At 38.9% G+C, this 24,590-nt stretch overlaps 1 protein-coding gene across 3 annotated transcripts in view; it reads left to right on the top strand.

Moving 5' to 3' along the window:
* PRKACB (protein kinase cAMP-activated catalytic subunit beta) overlaps window positions 1-12,046 on the top strand; it is a 95,606-nt gene extending 83,560 nt beyond the window's left edge. For all 3 annotated transcript variants that reach the window (XM_012801707.2, XM_003784199.3, XM_023509783.1), the window contains exons 9-10: window positions 3,219-3,383; window positions 10,962-12,046. In XM_012801707.2, the coding sequence (XP_012657161.1) occupies window positions 3,219-3,383; window positions 10,962-11,087 (291 nt within the window). In that variant the 3' untranslated portion in view covers window positions 11,088-12,046. The remainder of the gene's footprint in view (window positions 1-3,218; window positions 3,384-10,961) is intronic.
* Window positions 12,047-24,590: the final 12,544 nt, after the last annotated feature.

Here is a 24,590-nt window from a genome sequence, read left to right as displayed (position 1 = left end):
AAAAAAAAAAAAAAAGAAAAGAAAGAAAAACTTACTAATGGGTATATTCATTTTTTGCTAGATCAATTCTTTACTTGGGATTGTAAATTTTTTAGAATGTATTGTACCTAATTTAGAGAGATAATTTCTTAAAATGTGTTTCAGCACTCTTCTGACCAGAAGTTAATAGTTTATTGCTTGATGGATGTGTGCAAACCCTTTGAGTCATTTAAATCTACTAGGTTTTATCCCCATGCATAAAAGATACCATTACTAGTTAAATGATCCTTTCCCTTGACAATAATTGTGGAATAACAGGAAGATATTTCAAGGTTAAACTTTCTTATTTCTGGTTAAGCTCCGTGTAGACAAATTTGATTTGGCTTTGATTTATTCGTAAAAGGAAAAAAAAGTCAGTAAACCAGTGAGTGAGTTTAAATCACTCAGTATGAATACCATAACAACACGAACTGATTTGCTCTTTGAATGTAACTTCCTCTTAATTTTTTTAGAAAATTAACATCCTTTCTAAAACTGAAATGTAGAAGACTAGATAATCGGTACTGAAAGCAGAACAAATATTCAGTTGAGTTTGCTCAATTCAAAGTGAATTTCATAGTTGGTTGAATGTATTACATAATGTAATTTGACAAAGCAGTGTAGGATATCAGCTATAGTCACCATGCTGTCCTTATAAAAAGGTCATAGTTAGCCATTTTCTTCCTCACTCTATCAAATTTAAGGCCTTAAGAAAAGCTGAAAGTGGTTGTTCTGTAAATTAACAAGTGCAGCATGAGACAAAAAGACAGGAGGAACACCTTGTACTGTGTTTTCTAACACAGACTGTCCTGGCTTAGTCTGGAAACAGAATGATAGATAGCACTCCCCTCCAGGTTCCCTCTTTGATTCAGAAATTCACCTTCAGACCATTAAAACAGCACTCTAAAGGGAAGGTTAAAAATTAAAAATCTATTGAATTAACATCTACAAAAGACTAGACTTAATGCAAGGCAGTTTCAATAAAGTTATGTAATTTCTTTCCGTGCCTGGCAGATGTGATATACTCTCATTGTTCTATAGATGAGAAAACTAAAACTCTAAAAGGTAAAAGGTTTTGCCCTCGATTGCAGAGCGTGTATGTAATTGGAGTTGGGGTTGGAACCCAGGAATTATTTCTGCTTATGAATTAGGTTGGTAGAATTTCTGAGGTGGCAAGCACGTTCAGTGTTATTTAATTCCTCTCTCTCATCCTATATGTAGGTAAATCAAAACTCAGAATCACCCAAAGACTAAAGGTAATTTGGACCAAAGCAAGCAGTAGCGTGCAGAATCTAGCTCAGTGGTCCACGTATTCCACCTTCACTTGGCTTTGGTGACTGTAGGTCATTGGTCTTCCCCCTTGGTCCCTTAGGTTTGATCCTCTTCTCTTCTTTCTAGGCAGTTTTTCCAGTCATTTTTCCAGTCCACACTTGACTTCGGAATCCCAGGCTCTTGTATCCAGTTTCCAACTTGCGATCTCCACTTGGATGTCTAATATCTCACATGCAGCCTGTCTAAACCTGACAGCTATTTTTCTGTCTCCCCCTACTTCAGCAAATCTGTTCCTCCCCTAGTCTTCTGCAGCTCAGCTGATGGCAGCTTCATCTCTTCAGTTGTTCAGGCCAAAACACCTCGGAGTCCTCACCTTGTATGTAAAGCACAGGGAAACCACTTGTAGAGACCCAAGCTAAGAAGGCAAGGAGTTCAGACGTGGCTGTTTAGCCTTTAAAGCATTTCCCACAAAGGTGCTATGTGTAGAGAATAGTGTTCGTGTTTAGTGGGGGTAGGAACACGAAGTGAGGCCGAGGTGTGTCCATTGGAGCAACAGTAAGTGGAAAGAGTGAAAGAGCAAGCACACACACAACGGTGACCACGTCCGTGTGTGAGACAGGGAAGAGGGTGGTGGAAGTGACGGGACAGAACTGGAAAGGACAGAGAAGAGGTGGTCGTAATGCAAGAAAGGAATCAGGGGCCATAGATGCAGCTGCTCCTTCTCATACCATCCCTTAGTAGGACCCATTTTAATTTTTCAGAATCCCTGTCCATGAGAGCATGGGAACCAGTTAGGTTGGCGCATAGGAGAAAAATATGCTTAAACAAAACAGGACAAAAAAATAGGCCCAGATCTCTTATGAATGGAACTTTATTTTATTGATTGCCAAACATAACATCTTCCATTATTTGGGGTTTTCTGTTTGTTTCTAAGGCCAGAGACCAATCTAGTTATTGTAAAGTCTTCACATTTTAGGAGGTGGAAGAATGTTTTTGAAGCAATGTAAATCACTTCTATGCTATTGCATATGGCAGAATTATGCTTACATGTAAAAGCATACTACTTTCAACTACTAATGAAAGAAAAATGGTTTTCTATGCTGTGAAAGGCAGTGTAGACTTTTACAGTCTTTTTTTTTTGAAACAGAGTCTCACTTTGTCACCCTTGGTAGAGTGCTGTGGCATCACAGCTCACAGCAACCTCCAACTCTTGGGTTTAAGCGATTCTCTTGCCTCAGCCTCCCAAGTAGCTGGGACTACAGGCACCTGCCACAACGCCCAGCTTTTACAGTCATTTTTAGACTTTCTTTTTGTTAGATCTCTTTTCAGACTATATACACTGATTTCACTCATATGCTGCTGGTTCTATTTATATTATAAATTTAAATTTGCATGTATCTCAAGAGTGAGATCTGAAGGTAACTCTAAGTGGGTGAACCTTCTGATAGTGTTGAAGAAGTTCTGTATGTTTGCACCTTTTTCTGGAGACTGGTCCATGTTCTTGAAGGAGTTCACGACCAAAACAAGTCCTAAGAGGACTGGTTTTGTTCATTCACCCAAATATAGTAGAACCTCTGCAAGTTGACCACCCAAGGGACTGTACCAAACTGGCCGACATACAGACTGGTCAACATAGGAAACTATGGTACTGATACGTACGTGTGGCACACGTCCAGTCTATGAAAATCAGGTCAGCTGAAGGAGGTGGTCAGTGTAGGGGGGTGGTCAGCTGTGGAGATTATACGGTAGTTCTCTTCTTTAGGACTAGAATGGGACTGTAACATGTAGTTAAAAGTTTATGAAAATCATCACTGTATATTTTTGTTTATGTAATGACCTGTCACCTTATTTACAAACCTTGATGAAATCAAAAGAGAAATATCACGAGTCCTGTAATATGTGCTTTATCACATGGTGTGTTTGTGCAGGTCCGATTCCCATCCCACTTCAGTTCAGATCTCAAGGACCTTCTACGGAACCTGCTGCAGGTAGACTTGACCAAGAGATTTGGAAATCTAAAGAATGGCGTGAGTGATATAAAAACCCACAAGTGGTTTGCCACAACAGATTGGATTGCTATTTACCAGAGGAAGGTGAGATTTTTCTTTCTTTTTATCTTAAAAGCTTATTAAAAGTTGGTGTTTCCCTTGCATGAGGTAGAGATATTTTCAATGTAACACATAGTTTTTGTTTTTTTACCTTGTGAATTCATCCTATAGATGATCTAAAGTACTTTATAGACCATGACTTAAAAGTGAATTGTCTCCTAGATTAAGGAGAAAGGATGTATTCTATTTTGCCCATTAATCTGAAATGTTTTCTTTGTTAAGTTTTTACCACCCATGCCTCATACTCTTCAAAATTCTATGGAAATTATATATTAGACAATGTCCTGAGAGTTTGCTTTTCAAAACTGATGTGGAGACATATTAGGAAGATAATATATAAACAAATATATTCGCCTATCCAGAATTGGCATGCAGCCAGATATAGTAACATTTAATTGCTGTATTCCTCATTTTTCAGTCTTTATTTTGACCTCTCTGTGGCATTTATTAGGGTTCAAAATTTTTAATGTCATGTTTCCCAAACAGACCGTGTTTTCTGACACTCCATGCTTTCATAATTTTTTTTTCCTTTGCTCTGAATGATTTTTCCCGTGTGTGCACCTGCCATAGTCTTAATGATCCTTTAAGATTTAGCTTAAATGTTACCTCTACTGTGATATTTCTCTGAAAGGTATTCTTCATGAATATCTGATACAGTCTCGATTGTTTTAAAATACTACATTAAAAACAAGGATCTTATCTTACTCATTTTTATTTTCCTATCACCTGCCAAGAATCTTATGGTTGGTACCTGCTCAATAAACGTTTGCCAAATTACTGACTAAGCCCTGGACATTGTTCAGATAAAACTTACCTTTATCCATTTGAAAGCCAATTCGAACATGAATAAGAGAAATACGGATTTTAATAAGTGTTTTGGGGGAAGGTTAAAACAAATGATCCAAAATTACTACAGTTTTATCAATGATTTATTCACATGATATTTGTTCCAAACATTAATAGTTATCAGATGCTTGTATGCTAGGTATTTTGCAAGCTGGTGAGAATACAATGATGAAAAAAATCTGCCTTTGTCCCTGTCCATATGAAACTTAGAGCTTCAGGAATCAGGAAGATTGATCAAGTGGTGGTTATAAATAAATGTAAGGGCGCTAATGTAAGAAATGTGGGAATGAAGAATCACTTTGCATCTGAATTTTCACGGGATTTGTTTTGTTTGACTTTTTTGTTTGCTTGCTAAAGGAACTCTTAGAAATTCAGGCAACTTGAAGGCTTGATTGTAAATATAAACCAAGTTAATCTCTAGCATTAGTATATCACCATAATAAAATAGAGGGACTCCAGCTGAACCATAGCATGCTTAAAAGAAACTAGATTTTTAATTATCCAAGTTGCCAGCATAATAGTTGTGGTAACTGTAGTATGTTAATTAATAGTAGTTATCACTTCACCTTTCCAATAAATTGAGACATTTAAGAAAAGATTTTGCTGTGCTGAATTACCTTTATCTCTCTTTTGCTTCTTAAATACTGAGTTCAAGATAGTTTACGTGAATAAAGTGTTTTCACTTTGAATGTATTTAATTTTTTTCTTTTTAAAAAATAAACAGAACCTCTAAGGTTTTAGACTAAGATTTGCCATCTTTAATAATGATGAACAGCAAGAAGAGTGAGTTGCCTTAAGGGGAAAAAAAGTCATGCTCTGGGATTAAAACCACAGTTCTTCTAATTTATATAGGTTATGAAATATTATAAAAACAAATCAATGAAAGAATATTAATATACAGCAAATAGAAAATATAGAAAGACCAAGACAATGTGAATGTAATACAGCCTCTGAATCTCAAAAAAAAAAAAAAGGTTCAGAAACCATCAAGTTCATGAAATGTAGCTGTTAACATTTTGATCTCAGATGGACATGTTATGAAGTCAAGATCAAGGTCCATAGCGACCCCATCCGGGTCAACCATTAACATGAAGATCTTGAACAAATTATTTAACCTCTATAAAACATCTTTTTTTTTTCCAGTTTTTGTTGGGGGCTGGGTTTGAACCCTCCACGTCCGGCATATGGGGCCAGCACCCTACTCCTCTGAGCCACAGGCACTGCCCAAAGCATCATTTTTATCATCCTTAAAATCTGGATTAATATAGAGAATACAAAAGAGAGAGTGGTTTGTGGGGAAAGATTAGATGGATTAGCCCAGGCTCCATTTTCTTTCTAGTTGAGATATGTTTTATGTCATTTCTTTTTTTTTTTTTTAGACACAAAGTCTCACTTTGTCACCCTTGATAGAGTGCTGTGGCATCACAGCTCACAGCAACCTCCAGCTCTTGGGCTTAGGCAATTCTCCTGCCTCAGCCTCTCGAGTAGTTGGGACTACAGGCTCCTGCCACAACGCTGGCTATTTTTTTCTTGCAGTTTAGCCAGGGCAGGGTTTGAACCCACCACCCTCAGTATATGGGGCCAGCACCCTACTCACTGAGCCACAGGCACCGCCCTTTATGTCATTTCTTAAGCAAGTAAGTTTGAAATTCTCCCACCATCCAGACAGAACCTCTATTAACGTCTGTAATATGCTCCTCTCTGTCACTGTAGTTCGTCCCCATGACCTCAGGGACCCAATCGACTTCCTCTAACTCTACCCTTTCTCCTCTGCTTCAGTCCCTCACCCCCAGTTGCCACCTACTGCGCAATTCCATCTGACTGACCCACTGCCGCCTTACCCAGCCATTTCAAAATAGTCTCTGTCCCATCCCAAGTATGTCCACTTCACCTGTGTTTTCTTTCATGGCTTTTTGAAATCAAGGCTTCTTTTTGATGTTGTATAATAATTAGCCAGTTTTTCCCTCACTATTTATTGAATAATTCTTATTTGGTCCCTTATGTGAAATCTACCTTTGCTAATTAAGTTAATATACACTTTGGTCTACTTATGAACTTTATTTTTTATTTAGTTTTATTGATGCCTATTGTCACCATTTATGGACCACATGAGATATTTTGATACATGCATGGAATATGTAATTATCCAATCCGGGATATGTAGTGCATCCGTCACTGTAAACATTTATCATTTCTTTGTGCTGGGAACAATTCAAATATTCTCCTCCTGCTACTTTGAAATACACAATATATTGTTGTTAACGATCATTACCGTCACGCCATCAAACACTAGAACAGATCCCTATTTTCTAACCATATGGGTAGACCCTTTATGGTTCCATACAAATTTTAGAAGTTTTTTCTGTATTTGTGAAGAATGTTACTGGTATTTTAAGAGGGATTGCATTGCATCTGTAGATTGCTTTGGATAGTATGGTGATTCTAACAGTGTCAATTCTTCCAATCCGTGACCCAAGGATGTCTTTTCCATTTGTTTGTATACATCCTTCATCATCCAATGAAAGATATTTGTACACAGCTCTCATCAGTGTTTGGTTATTGTCCCTGTAGAGGTCTTTCACCTCCTTGGTTCAGTTTATCCCAAGGCAACTTACCTTTTTTTGTAGCTAAATAGCTATTGTAAATAGCATGGCCCAACTGATGTCTTTTTCAGCTAATACTTTATTGGTGTATAGAAGTGCAATTGATTTTGGTGTTGATTTTGTGTTCTACAACTTCACCGCAGTAGTTTATAGGTTCTAAGAGTTTTCTGGTAGAGTCTTCAAGTTTTGCAGACTATGTGTCATCTGCAAAGAAAGAGTTTGACTTCCTTTTTCCTAGTTTAGATGCCTTTTATTGCTTTCTCTTGCTTGATTTCTCTGACTAGGACTTACAGTACTATGTTGAATAGCAGTGGTGAAAGTGGGCATCTTGTTCCAATTCTTTGAGAAAAGGCTTTCCACTTTCCCTAATTCTGTAGATTAGCTACGCGTTTGTGGACTTTATAATGTTGCAGTATGTTCCTTCTGAGCCTCGTCGGTTGAGAGATTTTATCATGAGGGAATGTTGAATTTTCTCATATGATTTTTCTGCATCTATTAAGATGATCAGAGATTTTATCGTCATTCATTCTGCTAATGTGATGTATCATCTGTAGCGACTCACATACGTTGGACTCTCTGCATCCCATGGATAAATCCCACTTTATCACAGACCATTATCCTTTTGATGTGTCACTGGATTTGGTTTGCTAGTATTTTGTTGAGGATTTTTGCATCTGTGTTAATCAGGGATATTTCCTGCTGTAGTTGTTGTTTCCTTGTCTGGTTGGATTTAGGATAATGAATGAAGTTGGGGAGAATTACTTCCCTTCCTCTTTAATTTTGGGGGATAATTTGAGAAAAATTGGTGCTATTAGTTCTTTATATGTCTGGTAGAATTAAAGCAGACATTTGATTTGGGCTTTTATTTTTGGAGGAGTCTTTATTGCTGCTTCAATCTGTTACTTGCTGTTGTCTCTTCAGGTTTTCTCATTTCTTCCCAATTCAATGTTGGTCGGTTCCTTGTGTCTAGGAATTTACCCATTTCCTCTAGGTTTCCCAGTGTTTTAACCCAGAGTTGTTCATAGTAGTCCCCAATGATCATTTGTATTTCTCTGGGGTCAGTGGTAATGTCTCCTTTTTCATTTCTGGTTTTCTTATTTTTTCCAAAAAAAAAAAATCTTTCATTGTATTGATCTGTGTATGGTGACTTGCCCTTTTTCCTTTTGGGCTTTTGTTGTTGTTTGGTCTCTATTTTGTCTAGTTGTGTCCTGATCTCTACTATTTCTTTTCCTCTATTTATTTTGAGTTTGGTTTGTTCTTGCTTTTCTGGTTTGCTAGAGTGCATTGTAAGGTTGTTTATATACACACCTTTTACTTTGTTTGACACAAGCATTTATTGCTAAAAATTGCCCTCTTAGCACTACTTTTACTGTATCTCCTAAGTTTTTGGTATATTGTGTTTCCATTTTCATTTGTTTCAAGAAAATTTTTTAATTCTTTAAAAATGTCTTCATTGACCCGATGGTCATTCAAGAGCATGTTGTTTAGTTTCCATGTATTTGTACAGTTTCCAAAGTTCCTCTAGTTATTAATTTATACTTCTCCTTTGCAGTCTGAGAAAATACTTGATATGATTCAATATTTTTAAATTTGTTTGTTTCTTGGCATAAAATATGGTCTATCTCGGAGAATGTTCCATGTGCTTACAAGAAAAATGTGTATTCTTCAGCTTTTGGATAAAATGTTCTGTAAAGTCTACTATGTTCCTTTGGTCTAAAGTCCGATATAAATCCAATATTTCTGGTTGATTTTCTGTCTAGATGATCTGTATAATACTGTAGAAGTGTTAAAAGTTCCCAACTGTTATTTTAGTGGAGTCTATCTCACCCTTTAGATCTAACTATATTTGCTATATGTCTCTGGCTGCTTCAATGTTGTGTGCATACGTATTTAGAACTGTTACATTCTCTTGCTGAATGGATCCCTGTATGGTTATATAATAATTTTCCTTGTGTCTTTGTACTGTTTTTGACTTAAAAATCTGTTTTATCTGAGATAGATATAGCTGTTCCTGTTTGCGTTTGTTTTTATGTGTGTGGCATATTTTCTTCATCCCTTCACTTTCAATCTATATGTTTCACAACATTACGGTTAGTTTCTTGTAAACAGCACATAGGTGGGTCATGTGGTTTTGTTGTTCTTATCATTGTTTTTAATCCACTTGGCCAGTCGATGTCTTTTAAGTGGTAAGCACATCTGTTTATATGAAGGTTATTATTGATAGGCAAGGGCTTACCCCTGTCATTTTCTCAGTCGTTTTCTAGTTCTTCCCCTTAACCTTTGTTCCTTTCCCGCCCTCTTATTGTTTATCATTGCAGTCTGATGGTTTTCTGTAGTGCTAAGTTTGCATCTTCTTACACGTCTGCTCTACCAGTGAGTTTTATACTTTTACGTATTTTCACAGTGGTAGATGTTGTTCTTGCACTTACAAATATAGGATTCCCTTAATTATTTATGATTGAGCACCAGGTTTCAACTCTTAGATCTCAGGGAGTGTGTGGGATTTAGCACAGATGCCGTCTCTGTGACAAGACCATTGCATGACTCCACGCACCTCCCTATCCTGATATCAGAGCTCAAGAGGGCCATGGTATTCTCCTGTGGCTAAGGTTGCAAGAGTCCACAGTGGGAACGTGGATCACTGGGGATCACTCAGTTACCTTTTGTCCCAGCCAATCCCTTTCCCCCATTCTATGCTTCAGACATTTCCTGTCACTTTACTGCTGAATTCCAGTTTTATCTGTTAGGGGCTGTATTTGGTATGTGATTATCTACTGGTTGTTTTGGTCCTTCTATGGGGAGGAGAGTGCTGGGTGCCTCTAGTCAGCCACCTGGAAGCCCTGAACTTTACTTCTTATGAGTTCTTTGTGTCTGTTCTGGTACTGTGTACTTCACCACTTTATATAGCTTTTATAGGGTATTTTAATATTAGATGGGTCCAGTTCCTCCATCCCTGTTTATCATGTGAATTTGACCCTCTGAATATAATAAGTAAAACACAAGTAAAAATATCTGCCCCGCCTTCCTCCCAGGGCATTGAGGAAGAAACCAAGCAACCGTGTGATTGTAACTTTATAAATGCTCTGCAAATTGTGATACTGTTTCTCAGCTTTTAAAATCTTCTCTTCACATGTATTCAGTATCCCCATGTAATCTTTATAAAAGACCATATTCTAACTAGGGGCAAGACATTTTACTTTTAGGCCCCAAGGAGAAAAATGTTTAGGATTTCACCATTTTAGAATTCTAAAAGGTATAAATTTCTTTCCAACTTCCCAAGAAGTTTCGATGGCCAGATATTTGAAACAAAATATAAAAAAGAAAGTGGAAATATAAAAAGGAAACAAAATATACAAAATATACAAAATATAAAAAGGAAAAAGGATTAATATCACTTGATTTTATGTTTATCAAAATTTCAAAAGGAAAGTGATTAAAAGTAAGTCCAAGATTTATCTCTAAGATCAGGAAAAAAGAATTTTTTAAAAGAGGATGGAGAAAATAGGCCTTAGAAATAAGGGACCAGGCTCGGCGCCTATGGCTCAAGCGGCTAAGGCGCCAGCCACATACACCTAAGGTGGCGGGTTCGAATCCCCAGCCCGGGCCCGCCAAACAACAATGATGGCTGCAACCAAAAAATGGCCAGGCGTTGTGGCGGGCGCCTGTAGTCCCAGCTATTTGGGAGGCTGAGGCAGGAGACTCGCTTGAGCCCAGGAGTTGGAGGTTGCTGTGAGCGTGATGCCAGGGCACTCTACCCAGGGGGATAGCTTGAGGCTCCGTCTCAAAAAAAAAAAAAAAGAAAAGAAAGAAGGGACCAATAAAGGAAAAAGTGGAGTTCTGTCGCCTTAGGAGGCAGCATTTGATACCCACAGTACATGGTCTCAGAAAATGCTTCAATACAATATTCAGTTGGCCTACATCATGCCTTACATGAAAATGTGGAGTTTCTTTGCAGACTTACTGTTCACTGTTTCTTCTAAGGCTATTATAATTTAGGGACTTAAAGGCATTTAAGGATGCCACCAGGTAGTAACCACGGGAATTTATTTTTCCTTAGTATTTGGAAACTCTCAGAAGTTTTTCCTTTTTCTTATTTTTTCCGTCTCCATTACAGGTTGAAGCTCCATTCATACCAAAGTTCAGAGGCTCTGGAGACACCAGCAACTTTGATGACTATGAGGAGGAAGATATCCGTGTCTCTATAACGGAAAAATGTGCAAAGGAATTTGGTGAATTTTAGAGGGGAACCGTAAGATGACATCCGAGCTCACACTCAATCTTTGCTCTCTGTAGAGAGAGAAGGTGGAGCTGAGACCGTCCTTGTTGAAGCAGTTCCCTAGTTCCTTCATTCCAGCGACTGAGTGGGGTCTTTATTGCCGTCATCCGTGTGTGCACTCTGCATCCGCCTGTGTCACAAGGCACCGCTAGGCAGGCGTCATCTGTGCCATCACACAGTGCTAGACCACTTTCCTCCTCCCTTTGGGTTGGCTCTCTCCTCTCCTACTTCTTCCTTTTCGGTCCCATCACTTTTCTCTAAACAGTGCTCCATTTTATTTCATTGGTGTTTCAGGTGGGCAGTGTTGTGGCTGTGTGATAATTCGAAGGGAAGGGTACATGTCGCTTTCAGTAGTCCTGACAGTATTTTTGTTGGTCAGTGGCTTGATGGTAACCATGCTAATAATTATTTGTACTTTGAGTAGCACACACTCAGTTTTGCCAAAACTCTGGACGATTTTCGAAGATAGACTGTCTTATCACGCAGGAAATGTATACAAATGAAGAAAGACAATAACTTTGTTGGAATTCTGGCAATAAATGTAGATAGACTGATGCGGAGTAGCTAGAACCAGCAATTTGGATAGCTAGAGATCAGAAGTCCTATTTCCCTTCACCTCTTTTTATATATTCCTCCCCTTGAGTAATGGAGTGAGCAGCCTGGGTAGTGTGACGGAAGTGTCTCACTCAGCAGGATAAACTAATAATATGGCTCATCACCCAGATTCTGTCACCCAGTACCAGCATTTCTGTAGGTAGTAGAGAAGAATTCTAAGTTTTCTAAACCTTAACTCTTCATAAGGACTTTAGCCAGTATTTTATTAATAGAATAAGATTAATAAAAAGTGACAAATTTTGAAGTTTCTCAAATGGTCCTCACTGTAAACTTTTTAAAGGAAAAGAAACAAACTAAAAAGAACATAGGTTTGGGTAGATACCTCTGCTGAGTCAAACAAATGGCTTGATTCTTGCACACGAGGTGGAGGTCCTCTCGTTTAAATGAGCGTTTTCACTTGTTTTGTTCTGTAACCCTGACCCACACAAGAAGTGGTTCCCAGCTCCGCTCAGTACCGTGGTGTGTATTCCATTGTGGACCTAAGACGGGGACACTGCTGCCACTTCCGCTTTCATCCCACGCCTGTCAATGAGGAGAGGAGACAGGTTTATAAAACTGCCACACTTGTAATTTTAAGTGTAATGTTTTCAGCTGTGTCGTAATTTTCAATTCTTTTCTGTTGTAAGCAGAACATAGACCAGACCATACCGACGTGATCTTAGTATTGGAGTTGAGTTTTTTTCATCTATACTTTTTTGCCAACTGACTTAAAAACAGTGCTGTCAGAGGGAAATTCCAAGCACCTTTGCACCCTCGGTTCAGTGTTGGTTGAGAAGCCATGGCTTACCTGAGTTGTTCTGCTTTTTTGTTTGTTTGTTTTGCTTTGAGTTTCCCCCATCTGGTTTTTATCTCTGTGTCTCAGTGACCTACCTTAAAACAGCATACCAAAACAGTTTAAAATAAACTGCATTCATTTTTTTATGATCAATGTACATGCATATAGAAAGTGAATTGTTTTTAATCAAACTAATCTTCCTGTATATAATCATTCTATTTGCCTCATTATTGGTGCAAGGAGGTCACTGACGCCACTTCTTTTGATCTGTACCAGACCCTAGTAAAACCTCTGAAGACGTGGAAAAATCCTGCCTGAGACGTTCTCTCCGCCAATCTACATCTTTTGGTTGTTAAATGTTTCTGCATGGTAATGTCACACAAAGGCTGACACTGATTTCAGTTGGTCCCCTTCTATTTAAAATGTGCAAGAAAATTTTGAAACACTCTTGCTGTTTAGGGGAGTTTTATGTAATAAAGATATATCACCATCATGTTAATAAATTTCAAACGTCATTTGTGTAAACTATTTTAATGAATCTTTTTGTATTTCAGTTAGCCCCAAGAACATGCTGATCATTGTATCCTGTATGTATGCTATAAATTCTACGGTAGCTTTGTTGTATATTATTGTAAAATTATTTTAATAAATCATAGGGATGACAATTCGATTATTACTATTTAGTTTTCAGTAATTGCAAAGATTTCTATGAATTCTAAAAATATTTTTTTCTATGAAATTACAAGTGCCCAGCTGTAGAATCTACCCTAGGTAGACGACCCTGAGGCGTGCATTGGTTTTGAGGGCTACTCGGCCATTCCATCTTACTCTCTGATTAGATAAGGACATGAGCAAGCTTCCAAATGTGTCAAGGGAGTCTTTTTCCAACCAATCAAGTACTCCGAATTAGAACACTTTTAAATCCCCCCCCCCCCGCCTTGCAGCCACAGTTTAGCCAAGAACAAGATAAAAACTTGAATAAGAAATAAGTCACATAAATCAGTATTTAACCTCAAATTTGGAACAGAAGATGTTTTTGCTCAGTAAATAATTAACAGATGGCCTTATATAAGGAGAAGCCCTAGAATGAAAGTCAAGATCTGAGTTTTAGGCCAGAAAACTATCAGGATGAGTCCGGCCTCAGTTCTCTCATCTGTAAAATGGAAGCGCCAGTTTTGAAGGTTCCTTCTAACTTTCACAGGTTATGATAGGATTCTCTTTTCATCTGGTATTTTGAAGGGATGTTGTGCTTTGAAGTCTCAGGCAGTGTATTTTAGGGCATCTTTCTTCTCTCTGACAGTGTTCTTACAATTTCTTGAATATCATTAGAACATCGTATCTGTCCTAATTCCTTCCTTATTCACTGAGTACCCAGTTTATATTAACCCATCGACCTACCAAAAAAAGATAACGTGGCTTATGGGAATTACTGTCTTGTTCTTGGTACATTCTTGCATTGACTGTCCATTGGCCTGAAAATACTCACTGTAAACCTGAAAAAAAAAATAATCGCTTTTCTTTCCCACTGACTGTTTTTTTTCTGCTTGTTGTAAGAATCAAATGAAATAATGTATGTGAAAGCACCTTGTAAAATGTAACCTATCAATGTAAAACGTTAAGGTGTGTTACTTCATTAATTACTTCTTTATTTAGAATGGAATTTCCTCTGCACTACTGCAGCTAGGAAATGCTGAAAACAACTGTTTTTTAATTAATCAATAACTATAAAATTAAAGTATCTTCAATGGATAAGACAAGTTATTGAGTCTTGAGTGCTATTGGATGCCCTTATCCACTGATCCTTCTTAGTGATGTCACAGATACCCATAGATTCCTAGCTGGGTCGTTATTTTGGTGGTGGGGATAGAGCAATAGGGGAAGAAATGTCCACTCAAACTGGATATTTACGAAGAAACTGCCAAGTCCATCTCAGGTTCTAAAAAGTGTTTCTATTTTTCTCACTGCTCGTATTGGTCCCAATTACTTCTAACATGTTGGAACTGTTCGTATTTAAAGGATTTCATATCTCAAGAGCCCTTGTCCTTAAATTGTAACAAGGAACTATTAGTTTATTCTTTTTTCTTCAGGAGTGCTTTAGAACATCACATAACCTCTTTCCACTTTCCACAGGTTCCTTAGTGTATATTTCTAAAGTTGTCCTTTACCTCAAGAAATAATGATTTTAGCCAGGCACAGGTGGCTCACGCCTATAATCCCTAGCTGCCTGGGAGGCCAAGGTGGGTGGATTGCTTAAACTCAAGAGTTTGAGACCAGCCCGAACAAGAGCGAGACTCTGTCTCCACTAAACATAGAAAAACTAGCTGGATATAGTGGCATACTCCTATAGTCCTAGCTACTCAGGAGGCTGAGGCAAGAGGATCACTGAAGCCCAAGAGTTTGAGGTTGCTATGAGCTATGATGCCAAGGCAACAGAGTGAGACTCTCTCAAAAAAAATAAAAATCCCTTTTAGATAATTGTTTTAATAGCTTACCATGGCTCGACACTTGTGGCTCATGCGGCTAAGGTGCTAGCCACATACACCTGAGCTGGCGGATTCATATCCAGCCTGGGCCCACCAAAAACAACAATGATGGCTGCAACCAAAAAATAGCCAGGCATTGTGGCAGACGCCTATAGTCCTAGCTACTTGGGAAGCGGAGGCAGAAGAATTGCTTGAGCCCAGGAGTTGGAAGTTGCTGTGAACCATGATGCCACAGCACTCTACCCAGGGTGACAGCTTGAGGCTCTGCCTCAAAAAAAAAAAAGAAAAATATCTTACCATTTGTTTGCTGTTGCAAACATAAATATTGATGTGTTTTATAAGATGGAGCTTACTAATTTTATACCACCCCTTGCTTCATTTTATCATTATCAGGGCTTTATAGAAATTCCAGTTCTAATTTTCTTAGGAAACTAATTACAAAGATCTGAGCTTGTCTTCATTCCAGAATTATCATCATCTGAAATTTATTAACCAAAATTTTGTCTTACACACAAATATTAGACATGAAGTTACATGCTTATTTTTATTTCACCTTTTCTAAAGATTTTCTGTATGCTTATTTCATAGCCTTTGTGCTCACTGTTCTGGATTGAGTCATAAAGAAAATTTTTATGTTGAAGTCCTAACCTCCATTACCTCAGCACGTGATTGTATTTGGAGCTGAGGGCTTTAAAGGGGTAATGAAGGTACAATGAGCTCCTACAGGTGGGCTTCAAGCCAATAGGACTGACATCCTTATAAGAAGGGATTAGGGTTCTCAACCTTCCTAATGCGTGGCCCTTTAATACAGTTCCTGTAGGTCGCGACCCACAGGTTGAGAACCACCGGATTAGGCCATAGCACACAGGCAAATGGAGAACCCTGTGAAGACTGGAGAGGATGGCCATCTAGAAGATGCCAACTCCACCATCTTGATCTTGGATTTCTAGCCTGCAGAACTGTGAGAAAAGTTTCTGTTGCTTAAGCCACCAAGTCTGTGATACTTTGTCTTGGCATTCTTAAACTAATACGCCCACAGAGCTCAGATGCTCTATACTTGGCCCAAAGAGAACTGCTTTACCGTAGGCGCAGTCTATCAGTCTATCTACATCTAGATATATCGGTGTGGTCACCAGCTTCAATGCCCTGTGCTATCTTCTTTCTATTTCCTGAAATAAAAGTAGGAAACAGTAACTACCAAGATACTGAGAGCCGGGGAAAGCATGAGTGACTCGAACCTCTACCGGCTCTGAGTCAGGCTTTCGTCTTTGGCATTAAGCTCTCTCCTCAGTAGACAACACAGAAGTGAGCACACTGATTCCAGGAGTTGAATGTCTCTGCCCAACTCCTAACAGTGATGCTAACAATGAAATGGCCAACAGGGAAGTGGGAGGGGGCTGGAAGGTTGATGGGGATACCCAGCTGGCCCATCACCTCCAGGGGTTAATACTGTTCAGCAAATGCTTACCTTAATGTATTAGTTTTCTTCTGCTACTCTAACAAATTCCCACAGACTGAGAGGCTTAAACCAATGTAAATGTATTAACGGACAGCTCTGGGGAGCTAAGGAGTCTCATCTTTAAAACCAGGGCTGCTCTCCTTTCTGGAGGCTGTAGGGAAGAACCCGTCTGCTTGTCTCTTCCAGCTTCTGGCTGGAAGGCGCCTCTCCTTATCTTCAAAGCCAGCAGCATCCTCTCATCTCCTCTCTACCATCCTGTTTCACTTTTAAAGATCTTTGTGACTCTATTAGACCTGCCTGGACTAGGCTCATCTAAGTAAGGTCAACTAATTAGCAACCTTAATTCCATCTGCTGCCCTAGCTCCTCTTTTCCACATCACAGTATTTTTCAAACTTTTTATCTCAGGCACACTTGAACTTACGGGTAAACTTCCACAGCACCCTTAAATTATGGCGATCCAAAAAAAGAGTTAACGAAAGAATATACCGTGCTTTGAACTGCTTTCAAAAATAATTTAATTGATGTCCTATTAAAAATTTTCACAGCACACTGGTTGAAAATCACTGCCGTATAATCTAACAGTCACAGGTTCTGGAGATTAGGACAAGGACATCTTGGGAAATGAGGGAAGGCATTATTCTGCCTACCACACTTAATAATGTCATTTGAAGTAGAAAATATCATTATCCGAAAGATGGAAGTAGAGAAAATTTTTTCATAATCCAAAGAGGACAAAGGCTTAAACTGAGATGTTCTTGAAGCATCAGCACGCAGTCAGTCTACAAGCACATCATTAGAGCATTAATTGTGTAACAGTGTTCACCTCTAAGAACCTTGAGAGACACTGAGAAATGGGCCTTGGACTGACCCATTTCTCCTTCCCCACATTTCCTGTATGTGCTAGGAATAACCATAGAATGTGCCAGGAATGTAATATCCTGATATAGGGAGGAACTGCTTGAAATTGTCTTGGCCTACTTCCTGCTCCTCCTGGGGGATGTAACATCTCAAGTTGGGAAAGAACTACCTGGGACAGCCAAGGCTTTGCTCTTCCTTCCCCTGTGAATAAGATGTCCTTCAAAGAAGGCCTGCTGAGTCCTGTTGGCCCTTGAGGAAGCCCTCAGCAGACCCCTTTTCAGCATCTCTCTGTGGCAGTGCAAGTGGGGCTCATGCAGTTGAGACTCCATCTGCCCCTGGCAGCTTGCTCCAGCCTTGAGGGAAGGGTCACACATCGGATCTGAGACAACTTCTCGTCACCCGTCTCTCTGTAAGTAATGAGCTACCTTCCTATAACTTGTGTGTGGTTGTGTTCTGTCTCTCCAGATTTAGGCAAATCGGTACAACTATAGCCCAAGATGCAGTGAGTTGGCCTAGTGAAGGTCTTTGCTATCCTCCACATAGTGGGGAATCCTCCCTTAGGATTGGTAATTAATCTATATTACAGCCATCATTAAATGCCACTACATACCCAATAGAATGACTGGAATTTAAAAGCCTGGCAATATCATGTGTCTAAGGATATAGATCAGCTAGAACTGTCATGTGTTGCTAACAGGAATGTAGTGGAACAACCACTTTGGAAATGAGTTCAGGAGTTTGCTACAAAGTTAACCATTCAGTTACCATAATGATCAGCCATTCCCTTTCAGGTATACATAAGATAATGAAAGCATGTGTCCTCACAAAGTCATGGATGCTCATGATAGCCTTATAACAGCCCCATGCTGAGAACAATCCAAATCTCCAGCAAAGGGTGACTGGATCAATAAATGGTGGTATATCCATATGATGAAATACTATACACCAATGAAAAGGAACAAACTACTGATACACTCAACAACATAAACACAAAGCATTTTTGGTTGTAAACATTTGTCAAAATTTATTCAACTGTATACTTAAAATGAGGACATTACATGTACAATCTCAGTAAAGATTAAAAATACAATTATGAAAAATAATTTTAGAATAGATATGATCATAATCAAAGATTAACAATCTTGAAGATTCCTATAGAATATAGTCTAGGAAGTCTGAGAAAGAGCATTAAAAAAGAGAAAAATATGAGAGAAAACTTAACAAACAAGGGAACTTACTTAAAGAGATTTGATAATTATCTAACAATTCTAAAAGGAGGAGACAGAGAAAATGGAAATTACAGGGCAAACAACTCTAAGCTGAAGACTCAAATCCTCTAAGCAACTGGCCCTTAAATTGCAAGGAGAACTGAGAAACTAACACACACATCCACACATCATCTAGGTGTATCCTCTTAAGATGCTAAACAGCTTATAAAGGAAAAAAAGATTATCACTAAAGAAACCATTTCTTATTTACATGAGATACCAGAAGGTAAAGAATTAATGTCTTTGAAGTTTTGCATTTTGTTTACTTAGCATTAAATACTCAGGCACACTATTGTTTCATTGCAAAGTCTCAGGTTGGGGGTCTCTACCCCCAGGAACTCTATCCCTCTGGCATCTAGACAGGCCTGGAAGTAATGGTAAAAGATGGGAGGAAGGGCAAATCATAGTGCCTGCCCCCCCCCACACCGTTTTCCGAACCATCTCCTAGGCTTCTCCACTGTTGCAACTTTTGGTCACCATGGTGGTCCCTCTTCTTTGGGTGGCCCCAGTCCCTGAGCTCTGTGAGCCCTACCTCCTGTTTATCCACAGCCCCAGTGCTGATGGAGCACCCTGCTTTCACTCTTTTTGGGGTTACTTCACCATTCCAGTGTTTGTCTTAATTTTAGCAAATTTATAAAAATCTTAGTAATAATGTGACTAGTCCTTATTTTTGTTATCTGAAGTATAGTTGTTTAGCTCCCTGTTCATCCACCACCTAATAATTTCTTCTGTTAACAAATCTCAGTGGAAATACCTAGAATGGGTTCTATCTTCCAGACTGGACATTGATTGATGTTACCATAATCACCACTCGTCTTCTGCATTGGACGGGAGGATCCTCGCCATCACTGTAAGAGAAGAAACAACATTAGTGAAATAAATTCCATTCTAGAGAAAAGAGACAATTTTCTACCAAAAGATTCTCATTAGGGAACCTCTAAAATTCCATTTCAGGAAAAAGGAAATGGTCCCAGAAACAAAAGACCACACCTGGGAAATCTAAAGGAAAGAAAAAGAAAGAAAACTCCAAAATAATCATCATTAAGAATGAGAACTCAGACAGATACAGAACAGCTTCCAAGACTTAGAATAGAATTCTGGTCAGGCTAAAACTTGAAAACTCACAAATCCTTTTTTCTTCTGTCTGTTGCCCTTTCCCAAACACATAGCTTTATTAGAGAATGTCTTTATATTATCTTCAAGGACATATATTGTACTCAACCAGATAAAGATCTCCATAGGCCAGATACAGGACAGAAATATGCAATGATAAGTGAGGGCTGAAGACACGGGCATATTAACATTCAGAAAAAGTTTTTATTACATTGAGATAATTACTGTGAATGCAGAAGAAGAAACTAAAGATTTTTTTTTTAATTGAGATAGTCTCACTTTGTCACCCTCAGTAGAGTGCCATGGCATCATAGCTCCCAGCAACCTTAAATTCTTAGGCTCAAGCGATTCTCTTGCCTTGTCCTCCCTAGTAGCTGGGACTACAGGTGCCCACCACAATGCCTAGATATTTTTTTTTTTAGTAGGCCTGGGCTGGGTTCAAATCCACCAGCCCTGGAGTATGTGGCCAGCACCCTAACCACTGAGCTATGGGTGCCCAGTCGAAATTAAGGAGGTTAAAGAAAATTCAGAGATTGTAATAGATATAGACCAAAACTGATCTACTATTGGCATTTCTGAATAAAGAAACTAATGTGAGAAATAGAACAAATACTCAAATCTATCATATAGAAAACTTCTTCCCTAATATCAAAGAACTAAATTTATATACTGAAAGAACACTGCTTTTCTAGAAAATTTGATATAGAGGTTTGAAGCCTAAGCCACATTCTGGTGAACGTTTTGAACTTCAACCATTAAAATTTTATGCATAAAAATCAAGCCACCCCATAAGGCTGGGGGCATAGGGTAAAGAGAGAGTCAGGTTGGCTCCAGAAGTCTCCAAAATAATAATCAGTGCCGAAAGATGGCTAGACAATCGCTATATAGTTCTAGGAAATACAAAGGATAAGCCAAGCATATTATACCCAGCCAAGTTGCATTTAATTTAAAGGCACAAAACACACTCCCTTAAATAATCAAAAGAAGAGAATATAAAACCTAAGGCCTCTTCACATCCACGTAGATATGAATCACAGTAAAGATTTGTAATGGAGAAGCAGTGATATAAAGCTCATAGTAAATACTGACCCTGTCTAAATGTAGATCTAACCATAACAACTGTGATAATTACAATTACAGAACCTAACATAAATGTTTTAGACCTTGGCAAACTTACCTATAACACCATCGGAAGATGAGGGTAGAAGGAAGTGAGCGCGCAGATAGAAGACTTATAACTTCCATTCCTTCTATAGAAGAAAATCAACCAATAGAGTCTAAAATCAGTATGTGGGATTGAATAATAACTCTGACTTCTTGATTTGTTTTAGGATTTTGTAATCCTTTCATGAGAAAGGAGCCCATATCAGCAGTTTCCATTTTCCCTTCCACTTTTTCTTGTTTTAAATTCGATTACATTATTTTCATTTCAGTTTCTTCTGGCAAATTGGATTTTATGATATAAGTAAAATTAAATACCTTCTATTAAAAAGTATGATATGATTTTTATAAAATTAGTGCTATCCAGCTACGTCCTTCTCTATCTCTCCATCTCTTCTTGTCTCGATGCATGAATGGAGAAGAATGTAATGTTTCTACCCATGGCATGGGGTTTGGAGTTAATTCATAATTTGTCCTTCATACTCTGTTGAATGTTTCTACCCATGGCATGGGGTTTGGAGTTAATTCATAATTCCTCCTTCATACTCTGTTGAAATAATTTTCTTCTTTATAATGATAAAGTAATTGAAAATAAGTATGCCTAGTAACAGAGCATTAGATTCTTTTATTCATTAAAAAGATAAATATTTTAAAAGTCCTATTCTTAGCAATTAAACCATTTTTACTAGAGTTCAATCTTTCAAAGAAATCCTGACCCTTTACTTTCAGAATTGAAAATGAAGTATCAACCATACGCTTTTGAACAATCTACCAGCTAGCTCTGAAATGGCTATACTAGTACTATTACCACCATGATGAAATATTTTTTATCTCATTCTTCATGTCTCAAGCTTATAAGACCCATTTGTTCCTTTAACAGTCAGACCACTGTCATATGGGGAAAAACAACTCAGGTCTTCACTGCCCATTTCTTTATGTGCTAAACACACACACTCAGTGACCACAACCAACCAACTTGTTACTGAAGCTTTTCCTATTACTATTGAGTCCAAGACAGGAAGCACATACCTGAGTTAGGTGGGGAGTGTTCTCTGTGAATCAATCACATGGTTAACAGGCATCCAGAAAAAGCCTCCTTTATTCAAGAAGCAATGTCTTTCTTTGTCCCTTACTTATCTGTTGATAACCTCATTGCTTTTTATACCAGAGCTTAGAAGATAATCACTGACCAAACAAGTTTTCCTCCTGTAATAAACAAGCTGCTGAGCAGGTGAGTACATAATACCTAAAGCCCAATTCAGTCTATTCATCAGAGGTCTTACTAGCTCTAGGGTGAAAATGCAGGCTACATGCCACTGACATTTTTTCCTCACTTTGCTCTCCCTCCATCTGTAATGCATGTCATCTCTTTGGGACTGGTCTTGCGCACTTCCTACTAACAGCGTAACTGATACCAATTTTTGCTAAGGGAGGAGACTCTGAATCTTGCTTTTGTACTTCTGGAATTGGTAATAGTCAAGGCGCCCTCCCCAGCAAGTAGCAGCCCATACAATGCAAAGTGGTTTCAGCAAAAACAGGGCAACAATTCATGCTCGTGACTGGGAAGTCCAGGGGTGAACTTCTGTCGCAAGAAGATCTAAAGATTAAACTATATTTTCAGAACACTGTCTCTGTCTCTCTGCCCCTAAGGTCCTGCGTTCCTCAGAATTGACTTCATCCCCAGTGGGCACTGTCCCTGCAGCAGAAAATGAAGCCACCAGCACCCACTTCAGGCTCAAACTTACAGAAGAGTTTTGATCCCAGATGAAGCAGGAGGTCTGTCCTGTGCCATACCAAGCCCCAAGATGAACTCTAATTGTCCAGCCTGGGCCAGAGCCTGCCTCTGTGGCTGACCAAGGGGAAACACATGATTAACAGGCTCACCAAAATTGTATGGATTGGGAGGGGGGTTAGTTCTCCAGAGAAAGATGTGCTGATTAGACAGCAAAACACTCGATGTTCACTAAAAGAACACACAAAACTTTAGGGGCTGATCAGAGGTAGATGTAAAATTTCACCAATACTGTACCACTTATCAAGAAATTATCCCTCTAACCAACAGCCCAGACAAGGGGCAAATGATTGCCCAAGCCTGCAAAATCCTGCTTTCAAAGGTGTGCGATTTTTCCCTCCTCCCACTTTTCTTTTTCCTCTGCTTGTGGAAACTCACCAAACTGAAATATTTATTTCTCCCAATATGTAGATTCATAATGAATTTTCTTAATAGAATCCACGTTTCTACTTAGGATTTAAAAGGTATTATGAGGCAAAGTAGTTCTTTGCATTGAGGCTGTTATCCTTTAGTAAACTATTTAAACACTTTTATAAAATAAAATATGAAAGGTAACAATAACATATAATTAAAGTTAGTGTCTTTCAAAAACAAAGTACACCCTGTCAAGTGAATGTTATTTTAGGGAAAATGACCAAACAACCCTCGTGGGACATCATGGCAGTTCTAAACCTGTCTGCCAATTCCTTGACATTCCTCCCACTGAGAAGTGGGCACTACGTCTGTTGTCTTCCTCTGAGTGCTTGCTTACTTTACTGGCTTGCTTCTAACCAATACAGTGCAGGAGAGGTGACAGTGTGGCTAGGTCATAAAAGAACAACACGGCTTCAACCTTGTTTACTGAGATGCTCTAATCTGGGTGCCTGAGATACCATAGAAGAACTTCAACTGTCTTGAAGCGCCGTGCTGTCAGGAAGCCCAGGCCACATGGAGAGGCCCTGGATACGTTCATCAGCATCTGCCTCTGAGGACTGGACCCAGAAGAGTGTGTGCAAAGATTACTCCAGACAACAGCATCCCCCCTCCACTGAGTCACTCCCAGCTGTCCAGTGTCTCTGCTGAGGCCCCAGACATCCTGGGGCAGGCATTCTGCTCTTACCTGTTTGAATTTGTGATCCATAAAATTCCTGAACTTAATAAACCAGTTGTTTTATGAAGCTAAATTTTGGGCCAATTTGTTATGCAGCAATAGATAAATGGAACAGGTATGCCCAGCTGTTAAGAATGTAATGAACAAGACCACAATAAGATTATGTCGTATATATATGAGCTTGGCCAAAACTGAACAGCCTAATGATATAATTGTGGCAAAGACGTGAAACAGTCGAAACTCTCATGAATTGCCACCAGAAATGTAAATTGGTCAACCAATCTGGAAGGCAAACCTGGCAAAATCTAGTGACATCATTGAAACACGTGTCCTATGGCCATCGGTTTTACTCAGAGGACTATAGACAGCCTAGAGAAACTCATTTGTCTATTAGGACATATGTCTAAAAAATGTTATGTTTATTGTACAATTATTTGTAATAGAAAAAAATTAGAAACAGCTTAGGATTCACTTGCTGATTCACGCTTTCCTTGTTTGTAAAATAGAGATTTAAAAATACAAATGAAATGTATTTTTAAAAGCATCTAGTGCATGACCCGGTTCATGCACGGATGTTCATTCTTTCCTCTCAAAAAAGATGCCATCTGGTAACTCTGTGGGCCCAGGAGCTGGCTTTTCTTCCCTGCACCTGGTGTCTGCAGACTGGGAGTGACCGTGGGGCTGCCCTTGGGGCTGCTCTTCAGGCAGACTCTGCTAGTCAGTCTACAGGTTTTGCTGGCCGGGCTCCCCAGGAAGACAAGCACCCCTCTGTGCCTGCTCTTCCCATTTTTAGAATGACTAATCTGTTCTGTGTCAGAAAGAGCAATGCTGTGTAAACTGTGGTCCTTGCCC

Source organism: Otolemur garnettii, unplaced genomic scaffold (assembly GCF_000181295.1).
Source record: "Otolemur garnettii isolate 467f Iridium unplaced genomic scaffold, OtoGar3 scaffold00010, whole genome shotgun sequence".
NCBI classification, from domain to species: Eukaryota; Metazoa; Chordata; class Mammalia; order Primates; family Galagidae; genus Otolemur; species Otolemur garnettii.
Note: the sequence above shows the minus strand (reverse complement) of the source record. Positions and strands in the feature narration are given on the sequence as shown.